This window comes from Molossus molossus, unplaced genomic scaffold, assembly GCF_014108415.1.
Source record: "Molossus molossus isolate mMolMol1 unplaced genomic scaffold, mMolMol1.p scaffold_m16_p_32, whole genome shotgun sequence".
NCBI lineage: Eukaryota > Metazoa > Chordata > Mammalia > Chiroptera > Molossidae > Molossus > Molossus molossus.
Window position 1 is genome coordinate 411,082 of NW_023425369.1, and position 22,384 is coordinate 433,465.

Below are 22,384 nucleotides of genomic sequence, written 5' to 3' on the forward strand. Positions count from 1 at the left end.
GGAAAGAGGGAGGAAGAGAGAGAGAGAGAGACATTGATGTGAGAGAGACACATCGAGTGGTTGCCACGCACACAACCCCAGCCGGGGCCGGGGACAAACTGCAACTGAGGTACATGCCCTTAACGGGAACTGAACCCAGGACTCTCTGGTCCGCGGGCCAACGCTCTAACCGCTGAGCCAAACCGGCCAGGGCTGCATATATGTTTCACTGAAGGTTCCTCATCTACATCCTCCTACCCAGTTTTCCTTCCTTTAGAGACTTGAGGTAGCAATTCTCAGACTGTGCCCAGGGACCCTGGAAGTCCCCAAGATGCTTTCAGTGGTCCAGGAAGACAACTATTTTTATAATAACACTAAAACATAATTTGCATTTTTTACTTTTATTATCTTACATGTGTGCTGTGAAGTTTTCCAGAGGCTATATGAAATGTGTCCTTATATATTGTTTTGTTTTAAATTTTCTAGTTTAATTTCTGCTATGACAAATATGGGTGGATATAACTATGTTAGCAAGGCTCTGTGGGAATGGAGGACTCAATAATTTTTCAGAGCATAAACGGGAGGCTGCATCTGCTTGCAGGATGCTGATGGTTTCACAGTGTGAATATTGAGTGCATGAGAACTGGGCTACAGAAGGATATTTTGCTTTAGAAAGAAGTTAGCAGGCCTCTTCTTCATTTCTGAGTGTTCTCCATTAACATGCCATGTGTCCTGTTGCTTTTATTGAGTAATCTAATTGCTTGATATTGTTGATTGTTACTGAACCAGTAACAAAAGAAAAATGTCTAACATTGAGAAAGGCTATATGAAATTTCCCAGGTCATTGTCATAGAAGAAAATAATCTTTTTTAAGGACTGCAGTGTGCATCCTATATGGTTTTGCTCTTCCAACTAGCATTTAGAAATTGATATATTGATTACATTTAACAGTATTTGGAAACACATAGGTTCCATCTTTCCATGGATTGCAGTATAAACATGCTCCCAATGCTAAAGTTGGCTCAGGGGGAACAAAAGAAAAATGTAATTTCACGCCTGACTTGCATGTAAATGTCAGGCCACAGAAGAGTCATCTTTTCATAGCTGATAGTGACTTTTTTCCATGTCTGTAGCCTTTACCTCACCTTATAAATGATTGTGGTACAAAACATAGGGATTCATTCAGCACATATCCAGGCTGCTACTGCCCTGCTTGCCTGAAGGGTTAGCCTAGGATGGAAACCAGGGCCTGGAGATTTCTCGTTCTTTGTTTTGAGATCCACAAAAAGCTAGAAGTACAGGTTTTGCATTAAATGTTACGGACTTAAGTTCTCCCAGTGTAGACTATTAAACTATTTAGCTGCATTAGTATAGCTTTATAGATTACATAAATCACAACTGAGTTACATAGTAAATACTCAGTGAAGGACTACTGGGTCTGTAAATACAAAGAACTATATGAAATGTGTGCTTATATATTGTTTTGTTTTAAACAATCTTCCTTCCCCCCACTAATCAATAATCTATCAGCATTCTTTGTTGCAGAACCTTAGAAACCTCAGCACTACTACTAATATCAAGCAGAGCCAGCTCACAGATGCATAACTACTTTCCACCTTGGGCTTCTGCCATACTACTAGTCTGGGGCATGCAGGAACCATAGTGATCTAATTTTAGAGTCAGCTTTTAATTTTAATATATTTAGAAATAATTAGGATTGAAAAGGAAGAGCAGCAATATTTGTATACAAGTTATTGCTTAAATGTATCCACTATTTCAAGGAAAAAAGTTAACTGGAGAAATGAAATCGCATGTCCAAGTATTTTGGTATTTTGTTTGTATAAATTAGCAAATGGAGTGGGTTTTCTCATTTCTAGGCTCGTGTCCTGGTATCTGAGCAGTTCCTAGAGAGCTAAGTGATGTCTGGAGCCCTTTTCAGGACAGGAAGTTGAACATATCCAATTGTTTTGACCTTTATGTTATTGTGTGACCTAATGGAAAAATTGCGACGTTTTGGAAGAATGGACTCAAATGCCTGTTCTGATCACCTTTAATCAAAAGATGGCACGGCAGGCCAGGGCCTGTCCTTGGCAGCCAGCCATTTGCCTTTAGAAAAATCTTGGCTATTAAAATACTTGCCTTCCTGTTCTGATCAGTATGAGTTCATTTTTGTTGCTCACAAGAATAAAATAGCTACATTCCTTTCACAGGCTTTTGAATAAAATAAGTTTCTCAACTCTTTTCAGTTTTGTTTTCAGAATGTCAGACAAGGCAGTTTTAAAACACAATACTCCAGAACACATGCTAAGATTGCTCTGCCTGTCGTGTAGTCTGTTAAAATTCTTGGCATTGGTATATAGATCAACTTGGAGTATGATTTGATTTTGTGTGGGTCATGGGCAATGTTGACCAAAGACCTGGCACACAGAGATAACATATAGCACATTGTCTAGCATGTATTCTAACTCAGTGCTTCTCAAACTTTAATGTGTATACGAATCACCAGGGAATCTTGCTAAGTTGCAGATTCTGACTTGGTAAGTCTGGGGCGGGGCCTAGAGTCTGCAGTTCTAACAAACATCCCTGTGACGCTGATACAGCTGGTCTGCAGACCACATTTTAGTGCAGGTACTTTTTACTTCTCTGTATTTAAACTTCCCAATTTGTTTTGTTTTCATTCTAACAAGGTGACAAAGACTTCAGGCTTGAGACCAATGGAACCAAGAGATATTAAAGCAGTTCGAGAATTAATCAACAGTTACCTGAAGCAGTTTCATCTCGCCCCAGTGATGGATGAAGAGGAAGTAGCCCACTGGTTCCTCCCCCAGGAGCACATTATTGACACATTTGTAGTGGAGGTAAAGATAAGGTGATATTATAGTTCAGAAAAATAGGAAAATACTGTGTCACCGAGTCTGTTTTCTAGAAAAAATCATATAGTGCCACCTCTTTCCTCTTCTTTCGTGGTTTACCGCTTTTATACCGGATTTTTGCTCACCCTACTAGAGCAAGATTTTCTTCTTACAGTTGCCATTCTTGCATAAAACACACTTTTACTACTCGTGATTGGGAAATCATGATGCTTTTCTGTTGCTACCTATGTGATTAATTGCTTTTCTCAATTTTGAAAAAAAAAAAGCCATTTGGATGACCTCCTTTGAGGTAGATACATTCCAAAGTTTAATATTCCTTTGGTTTTGCAAAACTAGAATTGAACTGCCTTTGGTTGAGATTTGGCCACTTAACTCAACCCTCCTTGTTCAGAGGAAGGAAGGAAAAGTAACAGTTCAGATTTTCTGGTTATTGGTTAGACGAGTTTAACATAGTGATTTTTAAACCATTTTTCAAAAGCCCAGAATTTGTTGTACAAGTGCTGTTTCACTTTGAAGCTCTTCTGGTTGAAGTGAGGTGGAGTTGAGAAGTTGGGGTTTAAACTAGTAAGTACCTGGAGGAGAGGAAGGAGTGAGGAGGTCAGTTAGAAGGTACTGTGGAGGGCTGTTCACTATTTAGTCATGAGAATCAAGCTGGAAGTGTATTTTCAGCATTGTCAGGCATTGTCTGGTGTAAAATTATGGCTAAGTTAGGGCAGTAATGGTGGGAGCAGACAGAATGAAGTCAGAGGACATTTCTGAAAAACAGTTGAGCAGTCTTTGTTTTTAAACTTTTATTTGTAAAACAGTGCTGGGGTGGATATCTTTGTGTATAAATCTTTATGTACTTGTGTTTCTCCAGAGCAGTAGTTGTCAAAGTTTTTGATCTCAGGACTCAGACCTTCACTCTTTTAAGAATTATTGAGGCCCTGGCCGGTTTGGCTCAGCGGTAGAGTGTTGGCCCGTGGATCAACGAGTCATGGGTTCAATTCTGGCCAAGGGCACATACCTTGGTTGCAGTCCATCCCTGGCCTTGGTTGGGGTCGTGTGGGAGGTAGCCAGTCGATGTGTCCCTCTTACATCAATGTTTCTCTCTCTCTCTCCCTTTCTCTCCCTCTCTTTCTCTTCCACTCTCTGAAGATAAATAGAAAAATATTCTCGGTTGAGGATTAAAAAAAAAAGAAAAAGAAAAAGAAAAAGAATTACTGAGGACCCTAAAGTCCTTTTTGTTTTTGTGGATTATATCTACAGATATTTACTGTATTCAAATTAAAACAGAAAATTTTAAATATTATTTTCTAAGTCAGACAAAGCCAAATACCATATAATCTCACTTATATGGGGACTCTTTAAAACAACCTCATAGATACAGATAACAGATTGGTGGTTGTCAGAGGTGGGAACTGGGGTTTGAGGGGTGAAATGGGTGAATGTGGTCAAAGGAAAAACTTCTAGTTATAAAATAAGTGCGTCATGAGGATGTACACCATGGTAACTATAGTTAACAATACTGTATTGTATATTTGAAAGTTGCTACGAGAGTAGATCTTAAAAGTTCTTAGCACATGAGAAAAAACTTGTAACTGTGAGGTGATAGATGTTAAGTATTCTTAGTGTGATCATTTCACAATATATACATATATCAAATCATTATACTGTTCACATGAAACTAATACAGTGTGATATGTCATTTATATCAGTTAAAAAAAGAAAAAGAAGAAATAATTGGAAAGTATATATTATTTAAGAACTATATAACAATATGCCCATTAAATTTTACCTAAATGACATATTGTGCATGAAAAATAACTATTTTTCAAAGTAACAAAATTAGTGAAAAGACTGGTGGTATTTTTGCAAGTCTCTTAAACATCTGACTTAATAGAAGACCAACTGGTTCTCACATCTTCTGCATTCAGCCTATTGTGATACATTGTTTTGGCTGAAGTATATGAAAAATAAATCCTTCACACAGAGTATTGGAGATATGGAAAAGAATGAGTATTTTAATAGCCTTTTCAGATAATTGTGGATATTCTGTACCTGAAAAATCATGTCAATGAACTTTTCATGCTCTTAGATTAAAATCCATTGGTCTATCTTGTTTATTGAATGATTCTTTTACCAATGAGTTTGCAACATTATATATCCATCATTTGGAAAATATTTTTTCATTGAATTACATAGATCTTCCAAATATTGATGTTTCATTATATAATGTAAAAAAATCATATTCATTGATACTACCACCACTGTCATCATCAGAAAAGTATAAAATATAGCTCGAGGAGACTGGATTTTCCAAGCTTTAACTTGCACCTGAAAGCTCAAATGTTATCATTGGCAAAAAATTCTGCCAACTTTTTCCTTGAAGTGATTGGCTCACGTCATTGATTTTCAGGATGTGTCAAATACCCAAAGTCTGAGCAACCATTTTGACAGTCCTGCTTTAAAGTGGTGTTCCATGAAAAAAGTGGCTAGTTCAGCTCACAACTCAGTTGCCTGAGGGCTTCTAGAGATAGTCTTCATATTTCAGTCTCCAGCAGAATGCTTCACACAGAGGATTAAAAAGATGAGTTAAGGGTTGAGTGTTAATAAAATTAATTCTTAATCAAGGACATACTTACGTGAAACCTGTTATTAACTGTGAGGATGTGGTGATGATGAATAGAGTGACCACTGGTGCGGTTTGGTGCCACTGCCATGTTTTGTGCTGAGGCACCAGCACTGGTACCCACTGTTGCTTCTGTACTCTCAATGCAGGCATCACATGGTGACTAAGACAAATAACTTCTTAGTGCTCTTATAGAAATGGTTTTTGCCTCACAGACTTCTGAAAGGGTCTCAGGTACCCACAGGAGTTCACAGACCACATTTTGAGAACTGCTGCCCTAATATATCTACTTAGAAGTTGAACTGCTTAGTCTAAGGATCACACACATCTTTAACATTACTAGAGATCTCTTAGCAGTGTGTGAAATCTCTTAGCAGTGTGTGAAAAGTCCTGTTTCCTCACATTCTCACTGACATTTGAGGGTATTATCAAGACTTTAAATGTAGATCTGTCTGATGGGTATCAAATGGTATCTTGTTTTTTTTTAATCCTCACCCAAGGACATTCCTACATTTATCTTCAGATAGAGCGGGAGGGAAGAGAGGAAGAGAGAGAGAAACATCGATGTGAGAGAGACACATCAACTGGTTGCCACCCACACGACCCCAGCTGGGGCCAGGACAAACTGCAACTGAGGTACGTGCCCTTAGCGGGAACTGAACCTGGGACTCTCTGGTCCGTGGGCCGATGCTCCAAATGCTGAGCCAAACAGGCCAGGGCTTGTTTTTAATTTATATTTCTTATTACTGGTGAATTTGAACATCTTGTCATAAATCTGTTAGCCATTTTTATTTTTTATATGAGTTTGCTGTTCATATACTTGGCCTGTTTTTCTTTTTGACTGTAAGCCTCTTAGTTTGTGTAAGTTTTTCTATATGCTCAATTTAATTGTTGTGGACTATTTCTGGGTTCTCTTTTCTGTTCTATTGATCTCTATGTCTATTCCTTCACCAGTACCACACTGTCTTGATTATTAAAGCTCTATAGTATGCACTAATAGCAGGTACAGTGATTTCTCTCACTTTTCTTTGTTGAGATTGTTTCAGCTGTTTGCTTAGCCTTTCCATATAAATTTTAGAAGAAATGTGTCTTTGTCTATAAAACACCTTGCTGAGATTTTGATAGGAATTACATTAAATCTATAGATTACTCTGGCCAGGTGGCTCAGTTAGTTGGAGCATCGTCCCATACACCAAAAAGGCTGTGGGTTTGATTCCCAGTCAGGGCACATACTGGAGGCAACCAGTCAATGTTGCTCTCTCACATTGATGTTTCTGTCTCTCGTTCCCTCTTCCTCTATCTCTAAAATCAAAAATCATATTCTCGGGTGAAGATTTAAAAAAACAACAACTGTAGGTTAATTTGGAGAGAATTGACAAGTCTTCTAATCCATGAACATAGTAGGTCTCCATTTATTTTATCGTCCTATAATTCTCAGCATCCAGATCCTGTATATGGTTTTTTTTAATTGAATTTATTGGGGTGACATTGGTTAATAAATTTATATAGGTTTCAGGTATACAATTTTATAATACATCATCTGTATATTGAATTGTGTGTTCACTACTCCAAGTCAAGTCTCCTTCGACCACCATTTATCTCTCCTTTACCCTCTTTTACCTTCCTCCACCCTGTTTCCCTTTGCTAATCACCATACTGATGTCTGTGTCTATGAGGTGTTTTTTTCTTAATTCCTTCACCTTTTTTACCCAGTCCTGCAACCCCTCTCCCCTCTGACAGCTGTCAGTCTGTTCTCTATCTATGAGTCTGTTTCTATTTTGTTAGTTTATTTTGTTCATTGGATTCCACATGTGAGTGAAATCATATGGTATTTGTCTTTCTGTGACTGGCTTATTTCACTAAGCATAATGCTCTTCAGATCCATCCATGCTGTCACAAATGGTAAGATTTTCTTCTTTTTTATGGCCCAGTGGCATTAAATTGTGTAAATGTACCACATCTTTTTTTTTTCCTCACTCAAGGACATTTTTGTATGTATCTTCAGATAGAGCAGGAGGGAGGAAGAGAGAGAGAGAAACATCGATATGAGAAAGAGAGAGACATGACCAGTTGGCACCCACATGACTCCAATAGGGGCCAGGATGAACTGCAACTGAGGTATGTGTCCTTAGCAGGAACAGAACCTGGGACTCTATGGTCCGTGGACCAATGCTCTAACCGCTGAGCAAAACTGGCCAGGGCTACCACAGCTTTTTTATCCACACATCTACTGATGGACACTTGGGCTGCTTCCAGATCTTGGCTATTGTAATTAACGCTTCAGTGAACATAGGGTGCATATATTCTTTTGAATTAATGTCTCGGATTTCTTTGGATATATCCCCAAAAGTAGAATTTCTGGGTCATAAGGCAGTTAACATTTTTAACTTTTTGAGGTAACTCCATACTGCTTTCCACAGTGGCTACACCAATTTGCATTCCCACCAACAGTGCATGAGGGTTCCCTTTTCTCCACATCCTCGCCAAAACTTATTTGTTAATGTATTGATGATAGCCATTCTGACAGGTGTGAGGCGATACCTCATTTTAGTTTTAATTTGCATTTCTCTAAAGATTAGTGATGTTGAACATCTTTGCATATGTCTGTTGGTAATCTCTATGTCTTCTTTGTAGAAGTGTCTATTCAGGTCCTTTACCCTTTTTAATTGGATTTTTGGCATTGAGTTTTATAAATTCCTTATGATTTTTGATATTAATCCCAAATCTGATGTATCATTGGCCATTATGTTCACCCATTCAGTGGGTTGTCTTTTCATTTTGTTGATGGTTTTCTTTGCTGTGCATAAACTTTTTAGTTTGATGTAATCCCAGTTGTTTATTTTTTTTGTTTTCCTTGCCCAAGGCAATATATCAGGGAAAAAATTGCTGCAAGAAATTTCCAAGATTTTACTGCTTGTGTTTTCTTCTAGGAGTTTTATGGTTTTGAGCCTAACATTTAAGTCTTTAATCAATTTTGAGTTTATTCTTGTGTATGGTGTAAGAAGGTAGTCTAGTTAAATTTTTTGTACGTATCTGTCCAATTTTCCCAACATTATTTATTGAATAAGACTATCTTTACTCCATTGTATGTTCTTGGCTTCTTTGTCAAATATTAATTTTTTTAGTCCTCTCGCGAGGATATGTTTTTTGTCTTTAATTGATTTGGGAGAGAGAAACATGGATCAGTTGCCTCCCATTCACGTCCAACTAGGGATCTAACCCGAAACCTGGGTATGTGCCCTTACCAGGAATCAAGCCTGTGAACCTTAAGTGAGTGGGACGATGCTCCAACCGCTGAGCCAAATTGGCCAGGGCAGCCCTCTCGTTTTCAATCTTAAGAAAAAAGCTTTTAGTTTTTGCCCATTGAGTATGATGTTGGCTATGGGTTTGTCATATATGGCCTTTATTATGTTGAAGTATGTTTCCTCTATTCCTACTTTGCTGAGAATTTTTATGATAAATGTGTGCTGAATTTTATCAAATGCTTTTTCTGCATCTGCTGATATGATCATGTGATTTTTTGTTTTTAATCCTCACTGGAGGATATCCTTCCATTGATTTTCAGATAGAATGGGAGGGGGTGGGGGGAGAGAGAGAGATTGAGATTGGTTGCCTTCCACACGACCCCGATCAGGGCCAGGGTTCAAACTACAACTGATGTGCATGCCCTTGATTGGAATAGAACCTGCCACTCTTTGGTCTGTGTGCCGACACTCTAACCGCTGAGTCAAACCAGCCAGGGCTAATCATGTGATTTATATCATTTATTTTGTTCATGTGGTATAACACGTTTACTGATTTGCGGGTATTGTACTAACGTTGCATCCCTGGAATAATTTCCACTTGATCATGGTGTATGACCTTTTTTTTTTTAAAGATATTTAAGTTGGTTTTTAGAGGTAGAGAAAGAGAGAAACATCAATGTGAGAGTGAAACATTGATCAGCTGCCTCCTGTATGCCCCCTACCAGGGATTGAGCCTGCAACACAGGCATGTGCCCTGACCTGGAATCAAACAATCAAACTTTCACTGTGTGGGACAACATACAATCAACTGAGCCACACTGGCCAGGGCATCATCTTTTTAATGTATTGCGGGATCTGGTTGGCTAATATTTTTTTGAGTATATTAGCATCTTATGTTCATTGGGGATATTGGCCTATAGTTTTTTTCTTCGTAGCTTCTTTATCTGGTTTTAAAATTAGGATAATGCTGGCTTCATAAAATGAGCTTGGGAGTCTTCCCTCCTCTTGAATTTTTTGGAATAGTTTGAGGAGGATAGGTGTTGGTTATTTGTTGAATGTTTGGTAAAATTCACCTGTGAAGCCATTTGGTCCAGGGCTTTTGTTTGTTGGGAGTTTTTTGATTACTGCTTCAGTTTCACTAATTGTAATCTGTCTATTCAGAGTCTCTGATTTTGCCTTATTCGGTTTTGGAAGATTGCATATTTCTAGGAATTTGTCCATTTTTTTCCAGATTGTCCAATATACTGACATATAGTTGTTTATAATATTTTCTTGCAATATTTTTGTATCTCTTTGGTGTCAGCTGTTACTTCTCTTCTTTCATTTCTGACTTTATTTATTTAGGTTCTCTCTGATGAGTCTGGTTAAAGGTTTGTCAGTCTTGTTTATCTTTGCAAAGAAGCAACTCTTGGTTTCATTGATCTTTTATATATATATTTTTTAGATTCTATTTTATTTATTTCTGCTTTGATTTTTATTATTCTGTTCCTTTTACTCACTTTGGGCTTTGTTTGTTGTTCTTTTGCATGTTCCCTTAAGTGTAAAGTTAGATTGTTTGAGATTTTTCTTGTTTTTTGAGATAGGCCTGTAATGCTATGAATTTCCCTCTGAGGACTGCTTTGTCTGTGTTCTGTGGATTTTGGGATGTTTTCTCATTTTAATTTGTTTCAGGGTATCTTTTGATTTCTTCCTTGATCTCATTGTTAACCCATTCATTGTTTAGTAACATGTTATTTAGCCTCCATGTCTTGTGTGTTTTTCAGTTTTTTTCTTGTGATTGACTTCTAGTTTCATACAAGTTAGAGATGATGATGCTTGGTATGATTTTAATCTTCTTAAATTTATTGAGATTTGTTTTGTGTCCTAACATGTGGTCTGTCCTAGAAAATGTTCCATGTGCACTTGAGAAGAATGTATATTTTGCTGCTTTGGAGTGAAATACTCTGAAGATATTAATAAAATCCATTTGATCTAGTGTGCCATTTAAGGCTACCATTTCCTGTCTGGGAAGTCTATCCATTGATTTCAATGGGGTGGTAAAATCTTCTACTGTGACTATATTACTGTCAATATCTCCCTTTATATCCCTCAAGATTTTCTTTACATATTTATGTGCTCTTATGTTCCGTGCATATGTGTTTACAAGAGTTATATCCTCTTACTGGATTGTTCCTTTTATCATTATGTAGTGTCTTTCTTTGTCTCTTACTATAGGCATTGCTTTAAAGTCTGTTTTGTTAGATATAACTATTGGTACTCCCACTTTTTTTCCTTTCCATTTGCAGGAAGTATCTTTTTTCATCCTTTTACTTTTAGTCTGTGTGTGTCTTTCATTCTGAGGTGGGTCTCTTGTATATAGCATATATATGGGTCTTGCTTTCTTATCCATTCAGCCTGCCCTGTGTCTTTTGATTGGAGCATTAAAGCCATTTACATTTATTTATTTTATTTTATAGTTAGAGGACATTTATTAAAGCTGGGGACAGTGAAACAAGGGAGGGACTAGGATAGACCAAACAACAGGAGAGAGACTAGGTGGGGAAATGAGCCTAGATTGGGTTGCTTTGGCTCAGTAAGAAGTTAGAGAAAGGGGCCTTGGGGACAGGTTGAAGAAGTTTGCCTGAGATGAGCTGCTGCCCATTGCTTTCTGGTTGTAGTCCTCATGGGGTCCCTTAGAGTGTAGGAGATACATGCCTGAGGGGGAAGTAGAAGGGGAAGGAAAGGGTGAGGCCATGCTCCTGGGAGGGCGAGCTTGCCTAAGCCATTTACATTTAAAGTGATTATTGTTAGGTACATATTTGTTGCCATTTTATTCTTTTAACTATGTTCCTCTGTTCTTTTTCTTTTTCTTCTTCTTCTTAAAGCAAGCCCTTAACATTTCTTGTAATACTGGTTTGGTGGTAACAAACTCCTTTAGCTTTTTTTCATCTGGGAAGCTCTTTGTTTTTCCTTCAAGTTTAAATGATAGCCTTACTAGGTAAAGTAGTCTTGGTTGTGTAGTTCTTGCTTTTCATCAGTTTGAATATTTCATGCCAATCCCTTCTTGCCTGAAATGTTTCTGTTGAGAAATCAGCTGACAATTTTATGGGAGCTCCCTTGTAGATAACTTAACTGTCTTTCTCTTGCTGCTTTTAAGATTTTTTCTTTGTCTTTAACCTTTGCCATTTTAATTATGTGTCTTGGTGGTGTGGGCCTCATGTTTTCTTAAGCATATACCTAAATACTTCATTTTCCTTGGAGTCATTATCAATGTTAATTGTGTTTTTAAATTTGGTTTCTGCATGTTCATTACTATATACAAATACAGTTGCTTTTTTTTTTGTATTGATCTTGTATCCTGATATCTTGCTGAAATCACTTATTAGTTCCAGTTTATTTGTAGATTTCTTGGGATTTTTCCATAGACAATCATGCCATCTGCAAATTAGGAACAGTTTTATTTCTTCTCTTCCCAACTGTATCCCTTTTATTTTATTTTTTCTTGCCTTAGTAGAGGAGCTAGATCTTCCAGTGCTTTTTTGAATAAGAGTAGTGAAGGTTGACAACCTTGTCTTATTCTTCATATTAGGAGAAAAGCATTCAGTTTTCCATCATAAAGTGTATTTGCTATAGAATTTTTGTAGATGTACCTTATCAATTTGCGATAATTCTCCTCTATGCCTAACTTGCTGAGAATTCTTAAAATGAATGGGTGTTGAATTTTGTCCAATGCTTTTTCCACTTCAACTGATATGATCATAAGAGTTTTCTTCTTTAGCCTGTTGATATGGTATATTACATTGATTTGATTTTTAAATTTTTGACCACCCTTGCATTCCTAGAAAGAAATCCAATTGTTTATGGTGTATAATTCTTTCTATGAATTTTTTAATTTTTTTTTTTTTTTTTTTTTTTAGTTCATGAGTGATACATGGTCTGCAGGGTTTTTTTTGGGGGGGGGGGGAGTTGTTTGTTTGTTTTGGGTACTGTTGTCCGGTTTAGACATCAGGATAATACTGGCCTAATAGAATGAGTTGGGAAATGTTACCTCCTCTTCTATTTTCTAGAAGAGATTATATATAATCAGTGATAATTCTTTAAATGTTTGCTAGACTTGTTCAGTTATAACCATCTGACCTGCCTGGCCTGTGTGGCTCAGTTGGTTGAGCGTTGACCCAGGCACCAGGAGGCTACCTGTTCAGTTCCTGGTTGGGACACATGCCTAGCTGATGGGCTTGATCCCCAGTTGGTGGGTGTGAAGGAGACAGCTGATCCATGTTTCTCTCTCACTGATGTTTCTACCTCTCTCCCTTTCCCTTCCTCTCTCTGAAATCAATAAAAACATATTTAAAAAAACAAACAAAACCATCTGACCTTAGAGAATTCTTTTGTTAAAACAATGCATTATTCAGATAATCTTTTTCACTTGATTGTGGTGTAACAGTTCGTGGTTTTTAAGAATTGGTCCTTTGCCCTGGCTGGTTTGGCTCAGTGGTTAGTGTGTCGGCCTGCGGACTGGGGAGTCCCGGGTTCGATTCCTGCTAAGGGTACGTACCTCGGTTGCAGTTCATCCCCGGCCCTGGTTGGGGTTGTCCGGGTGACAACCAATTGATGTGTCTCTCTCACTTCTATGTTTCTCTCTCTCTCTTCTTCCCTGTCTCCCTCCTGCTCTATCTGAAGATAAATGCAAAACTATCTTCTAGTGAGGATAAAAAAAATTAAAAAAAGAATTGGTCCTTTCCTCTAAATTGTCAACTTTATAAGAATAAAGTTGTTCATAATTACTTCCTTGTTAGTCTTTTAATTGCTGCCAGATATATAGTGATAACCCTGATTTCATTACTTCTATTGATGATTCATACCTTCTCTTTATTTTTGTAAGTCTTGCCAGCATTGCATCAATACCATTGATTTTTTTCCCTAAGAACCAGGCTTTTGTTTTGTTGGTTTTCTGTATTGTTTTCCTATTTTCAGTTTCATTGATTTCTGATCATATGATTAGTTCCTTCCTTTGCTTGCTCTGGGTTTATTTTGCTCTTCTTTTTCTCATACCTTGAGGGAAGTAACTAGATTACTGAGACCTTTCTCTGTTACAGTGTAAGTACTTATGCAAATGTCTCTCTCTATACTGCTTTAGCTTAATCCTACATATTTTGGTATGTTCTGTTTTCATTTTCATTCAAGTCTATGTATTTTTTTAAAAATTTCCTTTGAGACTTTCTCTTTTTGAGCCATGGATTACTTAAATTCTGTTGTTCAATTTTGATGTGTTAAGAGAAGTCCAATTGATTACTAATTTCATTCTATTATGGTTGGAGAACACACTCTGTATGATTTCAGCTCTGTTCGAGTTCTTGAGGTTTGTTTTAGACCCATATGGTCTATCTTGGTGAATGTTCTGTGTGCTTATGAAATGTATATTCTGCTCTTTTTAGGTGGAGTGTTTATATATGCTAATTAGATTCTGTTGATTGTGTTCAAAGATTTTTTTTAATATTCTTGCTGAATTTCTTTTTAGTAGTTCTATTAGTTGATAAAAGGGTTGTGAAAGTCCTCAACTGTAATTGTGCATTTGTCTATTTCTCCTTACAGCTCTATCAGTTTTTCTTGATGTATTTGGAAAGTCTTAGTTGGTACTTATACATTTAGGACTTTTATGTCTACTTAGTGGATCTATCTTTTTATCATCATGTAATACCCCTTTGTCTCCAGTAATTTTCTTTGCTCTGAAGTCACTTTGTTGGATATTAATATAGCCACTCCTACTTTTTAAACAATGTTTGCATGGTATATCTTTGGTAGGCCTTTTACTTTCAATCCATCTATGCCATTGAATTTGAAATGAGTTTCTTGTAAACAGCATGTAGTTGGGCCACTCTGCCAATCTTTGTTTTTTTTTTTTTTTTTTTTTTTTGATTGGTATATTTAGATCATGATTGGTATATTGGGATCATTTACATTTGATAATTATTGATATGTTAGAGCTTGACACTGCCATTTTATTATTTGTTTTCTGTTTGTTTCCTCTGGTATTGTTCCACTGTCTCTTTATCTTTGCTTTCCTGTGCATTGCATGGAGAATTTTTTAGGATTCTTTTTTTTTTTATCCTCACTTGAGAACACCTTTCCATTTTTTGTTCAGATAGAATGGGAGGGAGGGGGGGAGAGAGAGAGAGAGAGAGAGAGAGAAATATTGACACAAAAGAGACACATCATGTGGCTGCCTCCCGCACAGCCCCAACCAGGGCTGGGGACAAATCACAACCGAGATACGCTCCCTTGGCTGGAACTGAACCTGTGACTCATTGGTCCGCGGGATGACATTCTAACCGCTCAGCAAAACTGACCAGGGCTCTTTCTTTATTTTTAGTGTATTTGTATAGTTTTCATAATGGTCACTCTGGGTATTACAATATACACGTGACTGATCATAGTCTACTGGCATCAACATTTTACCACTTCAGGTGACTTTACTCCATTTAGGTTCCTTTACATAGGTTTTTTTTGGGGGGGGGGGGGTACATGCTCCTAGCAGGAACCGAACCTGGGACTCTCTGGTCCGCAGGTTGACGCTCCAACTGCTGAGCCAGACCGGCCAGGGCACATTCTTAACTTAAATATCCATGTCTTGAGCATCAGATGGTTTTATAACTTTTGTTTCAACCACCAAGTACATTTATAAAACTTAAGAGTTGAAGCATAACACAGGTTTGAACTATGTGGGTACACTTATATACAGTTTTTTTCAATAAATATGTTTGGTACTATAAATGTATTTTCTCTTTCTTATGATTTTAATAACATTTTATTTTTTCTAGCTGACTTTATTGTAAGAATGTGGTATATAATACATATACAAAATATGTGTTCATTGACTGTTTATGTTATTAGTCAGCAGTAGGCTATTAAGTTTGCGGGGGAGTCAGAAGTTATATGCAGATTTTCAACTGTCCAGGAGGTCGGCACCTCTAACTCCCACATTGTTCAAGGGTCAACTGTATACCAAAATTTCTGCTGTTTCTATTGTTTTGTTCTTCCTTCTTGAGGCACCAAGATTCCTTATTATTTCCTTTCTATTTGAAGAATTTCCTTTGGCTAGTCCTAAAGGTATGTCTACTAGCAACAGATCCTTCTAGTTTTCATTTGTCTAAGAATGTTCTTATTCCTGAAGGATAATTTCACCAGATACAGAATTCATGGTTGATGGTTCTTCTTTCAGCACTTAAAAAAATGTTGTCAGGGTCCTTCAACCTGGATTGCATTATTGTGTATACCAAAAAATTAAAAAGTAAAACACAGGAGTTTCCTATATATTATTTTAAAATAAAAACAATTTTCCCAACTTAAAAAAAAAAATGTTGTCACTTTCTTGTCTTGATGATTTCAGATGTGAAATCTGTCAGTTGAATTGGTTTTCTGTAGATAATGCATTGTTTCTCTCTCTCTTTTTTTTTTTTTTTTTTAATTTATTTTTTTGTTACAGATATTTTACCTTTTTTACCCCATTGGCACCCCCCTCCCCACCCCACCCCCGCCCCGTCCCTGGCTTAGTTGTCCAAGTCCATTGATCATGCATACATGCATATAAGTTCTGTGGTTTATCTCTTCCCACCCCCTCACCCCCTCTTCTGAGGGATGTCAGTCTGTGCCCTACTTCCATGTTTCTGGGTCTACTGTATTCCTCAGACTGTTATGTTCATTATATTCCATATATAAGTGAGATCATGTGGTATATATAATGCATTGTTTCTCAATGACTACTTCCAAAAATTTTCTTTGTCTGTAGTTTTCAGAAATTCAACTATGATGTGTCTTGCAGTGGATTTCTTTGAGTTTATCCTGTAAAGGCTTACTGAGCTTCTTAAATCTGTTGTGTGTATTTTGCCAAATTTGGGAAGTTTTCAGCCATTATTTCTTCGGATATTCTTTCAGCACCATACTTTTTCCTTTCCTTCTGGGACTCCAATGATATGATTGTTGGATCTTTTGTTACTGTCCCACAGATCCTTGAGACTTAATTCATATTTTTTTCCGTCTGTTTTCTCTTTTTTGTTCAGATTGGGTAAATTCAACTGAATTTTCAAGTTCAGTGATTCTGTCCTCTGTCATCTCCACTCTACTATTAAACCCATCCAGTGAGTTTTTTGTTTGTTTGTTTGTTTGTTTTTAATTTCTGTTGTTTTTTAAATTGAAAATCTTTATTAAAGCAGATAGTTTAGGTCTTTAATTCATCTCTAATACTGAGCTGCTAGTACAATACAATAGAGAATCACTTTAGTTTAGTGTCTCTGACTTCTTTATGTCTAAAAAAGGCTTAATGAATCAGAAGCACTCAAAAAAACAGATATCCCTGTGGAATTGTCTTTCCTGCTGAAAGAAATACTAGCAATAGCATGCAGGTGGACTAGCTTCAGCTGTGTAATTCAAACATCATAGTTTGAATTATATGCAAACTACATAGGCCACCACAGCTATTAAAACAACCCAAATATTATCAGTTTATTTCTTATATTGAAAGGTATACCAGCCCTGGCTGGTTTGACTCAGTGGTTAGTGAATCAGCCTGTGGACCAAAGGGTCTCGGGTTTGATTCCGGACAAGGGTATGTACCTGGGTTTTGGGTTTGACCCCCGGCCTTTGTCAGGTCCTACAAGAGGCAGCCAATCAATGTGTCTCTCACAACCATGTTTCTCTTTCTTCCTCTCTCTCTCCCTTCTACCTTATCTAGAAATCAATGGAAAAATATCCTCAGGTGAGGATTAACAAAAAAAGAAGAAAGGTATACTAATGATAATGAAATCAATACCACTATTGCATCTCTTTTGATTTTTCATAGCTTCAGATTTTCTCTGTTATTCATATATGTGTATTTTGGTACAGTACCAATGCCTTTCACACACTTCTAAAAACAGGTTCCAACCCTGGCCGGTTTGGCTCAGCGGTTGGAGCGTCGACCTGCGGTCCGGAGAGACCCGGATTTGGTTCCCACTAAGGGCACGTACCTTGGTTGCAGTTTGTCCCCAGCCCTGGTTGGGTTGTGTGGGTGGCAACCACTCAATATGTCCCTTTCACGGCGATGTTTCTCTCTTTCTCTCTCCCTCCTACTCTATCTGAACAAAAAATGGAAAAATGTCTTTGGGTGAGGATAAAAAAAACAAAACAAAAAACAGGTTCCAAACTCAATCCAACTTTGCTTTTAGCTAATAAAATTCTCACCTTGTGCCAAAATGTTAAATGCTATACAGTGTCAGTCTAATCCTCAACACTCTTACCTCTGCAAAAACAATGCTTCTACTTTGATCCCTTTTTCATAACTCTAGAGAGACTCATTCATCATCCTGAGGGGAAGCTTTCCTTTTAAAACTTTCTACTGCTTAAAATCTTTATGCAAATCATTAACTAGCGCTTAGCCTAAGGTTACAACACCGTGCCTTTTTTGGGCCTCTAAATAACATACTCTACAGGGCCCAAATCAGACTGCAAGGGAGAAGTATGAATTGTTGCTTTTTGTTTTAACAAAAAGTTATGGTGTAAGTCAGAGATTTAAAAATTAGCTTAAATGCATGGATAATATTTGTTCTAGGAGGTATTTACCTGACATTACCTTTGTTCTTTAGAACTCCAGTGGTAAACTTACTGACTTCCTGAGCTTCTACACACTCCCCTCCACAGTCATGCACCACCCTGCTCACAAGAGCCTCAAAGCTGCCTACTCCTTCTACAACATTCACACGGAGACACCCCTGCTAGACCTCATGAATGATGCGCTCATTATAGCTAAATTGGTAAGAAATTCACTACTTTTTGTTCTGTTTTTTCTAAATATGTATGTCAAAGTACATAAAGTATCTTACTTTATTTCCTTCCACATAGGAGGAATTCAGTTGAGTTTTATTTGTTTGCTTGTTTGTTTTACTTTGGTCAACATCAATCAAAGGAATAATTTTGATAAGTTAATTTTAAAATTTTAATGGCTATTTTCATCATTAATTCCATCGCAACTTAACCAAAAAGACATTTTATATCAGCTAGATACTTTAAACACTTACATAAGAATACATAAAACCCATAAGGAAAATAAGATATGATCCCATAATATAATACATGAGTGCTTGTTTTGCAGTAAATAATTAGCAACAGTAAGTTTTTTTATTCAAATAAATGGTCTATGTAATTTAAAATGAAAGGGATTTTATTTTTTAAATTAAGGGGATTATTGGTAAAATTTAAAAGTTTTTAAGTGAAAGAAATTAAATTAAAAATATGCTTTACTATATTTATATTGTTTTTTAAATTTCCTCAGTGTCATAGTTAGGATAATTACTAAATTCCCTTTAAAAAGAAATTGAAACAAGATACATTTTGATGTAATTATTGAATATGAGAAAATACTCTTCATGAGAATTGGGAACAACACATCAAAAGTGTTTTGCTTTCATTTACTAGTATTTGATCATTGATTAAAACAACATTACTAGTGGATGCCAAAATCAACATTATCTGATTCTTTGATCCTATTGCTCACTTTTAACTACTTTCCAAAAAAGGCCTGTAATAAGTTATTTAAGGTAAAAATGCTGAGAAATAGAAATGCTGAGAAATAGGTGCTTCATCTGTATCACATTTTGCATAGTATTATCTAACATTTTAAAGACATTCGATTTTTACTATTAAATTTTACCAAATTTATTTCCCATTATCAGCCCAAGATAAATACACTGTTTAAAGTTCTTACAACTTTGGTTTCTTGGCTGTACCTTGAGCTAAGTCAGAAGTTAGAAAGACCAGGAACTAACAGTTCTGGAGATGGAACCATCTAGTCAACTGTTACTTCTAAAGCAGGAACAAATATTTTCTGAATTTGTAATAGATTTTTTTATGTCATTGTTAGTCAGCATACTATATTTTGATTCAGCATTTCTAGATAATCTTGCTGACTTATTTACTGCTAGTTATATAAGGCAGTTTTGAACCGAATTCTTTTTTTTTTTTTTTAAGATAGAGTGGGAGGGAGAGAGAGAGAGAGAGAGAGAGAGACATTGACGTGAAAGGGACACATTGAATGGTTGCCACCCGCACAACCAACCAGGGCCGGGGACAAACTGCAACTGAGGTACATGCCCTTAGCGGGAACCGAACCGGGGTCTCTCTGGACCGCAGGCTGACTCTCTAACCACCAAGCCAAACCGGCCAGGGCTTGAACTGAATTCTTAACCCATATTGCATATATATATATTACAGACATTGAATCTTATTATAAATGCATATTCAGGTTATTAGAGGAATTCACTGTTATGCTGAAATACATACACAGAAAACACTCTAGTCTTTTGAAATTTTCAATTTTAAATCCCTTTTACATTGGCAGAAAGGATTTGATGTATTCAATGCACTAGATTTGATGGAAAATAAGACATTCTTGGAAAAACTCAAGTTTGGTATAGGAGATGGCAGTTTACAGTATTACTTGTACAATTGGAGGTGTCCAGGAACAGATTCTGAAAAGGTAAGAGAAGTTAATATACCCTTTACAAACTTAATACATTTACCTAGGAAATTTCATATTTCCCTTAGGATTATTAAGTTTTTTTAGTAGCTTTTAAAAAATACAGATCAACTATACTACATTATAATTTATCTCTTGTTTACCTACCTGTTCTTACTAGTTCATTTCTTCCTTCCCTTTAGGTTGGACTTGTATTACAGTAGGTGGATGTTTCCATTCCTAGAACTCTGACACCGTCATTTGTTAATATTTTATTTAATGATTCCTGGAACTGCCATTCCAAAGAATAAAAGCACAACTTAAGTGAAACTGATGCAGTTGGTAATAATCGGAAAAGATGAAAAAACATCCATATATGACCAATACTACATATTTCTAGCTAGAACATTAATATTCTTCCTTATTTTCCCACTGTTTACCCATTTGAAAGAGGGATGAAAGGGTACAAAGAGCACATTCCTCTAATTTTCAGACTTTTGACTGTCTCTTGATGAAGAGAAGGTTTTTGCATTCTCTAGAAAGGGACTTTTTTTATATGGACGGAACAGAAGTCACGGACTCGTGTACAAAAAATCTTTGCTATTGTGTGGAGATAAACTGCTGCATTTCTATTTATTAAGTGGTGGTCTGTTTGTCTGTGTAACAGAATAAAGGATCCATTTGGGAAATTTTTCCTTCTGTCACCTTCCATGCTATCATTGGGGACATTTCTGGAATCAGCACTTCCATAAGTCAATGATGAATGGTGGGTGTTTACATGTACAGTGAGATTAAAGTGTACTGGTGACTAGTACATTTATTTCTCCAGAAGCAAAGTTGCCAAATCAATAAATACAAATTTATACTTTAATTTTCAACAGGTTGGTGGATTGGTTCAAAAGCAAAGTTTTGTGCACATATGACATGTGTCCTCTGAAAGAGTGTGCACCCATGACTGACTAGACTTTTCTGCTGCTGCACAAACTCTTTTCTTCTCAGCAACAGCAAGGATATGTGAGGAAAAGGAAATGAAAGTGCTAAAGTCAAAGGAAATGCCTGGTGGAATTTATTAGTGCTATCAGGATATTGATAGTTTGAATGTTTTTTTACTTTTGCAAAATTGCACATATTCCTTTATGCTGACTTTATCATGAAAGCTGTCATGCGAATAGAAAATGGCTTATTTGTAAATAAGTATTCATAATTTTGTTACCGATGGTGTTTTTATCTAGAATTTGATAAAACAAGTCTCACAGTGTACATATGTGTATATATTGCCAGTCGTCCAAGGGGAAAAAAATGCTAAATGAGGCCACGTAAACTGGCCTTTACTCAAGTTTCCCAAAGTAGGTACTTCTTTCTATCTTCCCTCTTCCAGTGCCTAGGCTCTTCAGTCCAGAAAATTTTAATTATTTCAGACAACATGATAGCTTTTCCTTCGTGTTATAAGTAGTCATATGAAATCAATCTTATGTTATACTAGGCAGGGGCTAGCAAACTATGGCCTATCAGCTAAATCCAGCCCATCGCCTGTTTTTGTACAGCCCACAAGCTAAGGGTGGTTTTGTTTTGTTTTGTTAATCCTTACCGGAGAATATTTTTTCCACTGATTTTTAGATAGAGTAGAAGGGAGTGAGGGAGACAGAAATATCAATGTGAGAGACATACCGGTTGGTTGCCTCCCACACTACCCCAACTGGGGCCAGGGATTGAACCTGCAACTCAGGTACATGCCCTTGACCGGGAATAAAACCCTTGACCCTTCAGTCCCTGGCCCATGCTAACCACTGAGCAAAACCAGCCAAGGCACTTTTTACATTTTTGAGTGATTGAAGGAATAACATTTTGTGACACAGGAGAATTGTATGAAAATCAAATTCAGCATCCATAAAGTTTTATTGGGACACAGCCACACTCATTTATGTACTGCCTATGACTGCGTCATGCTACAAAAGGCAGAGTTGCGTTGTTTCAATAGAGATTGCATGAACCAAAAAGCGCAACGGCCCTTACAGAAAAAAAATCGGTTGATCCTGATTTACACTGAGGAGCTAAAAGCCACTTTTCTGCAGCCTGCCATCATCTGCAAGACCAACCCACAACTTGGTGCCAGAGACTATCAGTAGAGGGCGCACATGAGCCCTACAGTAGAGCATACTTAGGACAGTGCTGTGTACTTTCGTGAAGGCTATTACCATTCTTTAACAGAAAA

The 22,384-nt window shown here is 36.9% G+C and overlaps 1 protein-coding gene across 1 annotated transcript in view; it reads left to right on the top strand.

Moving 5' to 3' along the window:
• Nucleotides 1-20,821, top strand: part of NMT2 (N-myristoyltransferase 2) — a 67,603-nt gene extending 46,782 nt beyond the window's left edge. Inside the window, 4 exon segments of the mRNA XM_036281196.1 lie at nucleotides 2,667-2,837; nucleotides 18,305-18,472; nucleotides 20,056-20,193; nucleotides 20,376-20,821. Of these exon segments, the coding sequence (XP_036137089.1) occupies nucleotides 2,667-2,837; nucleotides 18,305-18,472; nucleotides 20,056-20,193; nucleotides 20,376-20,396 (498 nt within the window). The 3' untranslated portion in view covers nucleotides 20,397-20,821.
• Nucleotides 20,822-22,384: the final 1,563 nt, after the last annotated feature.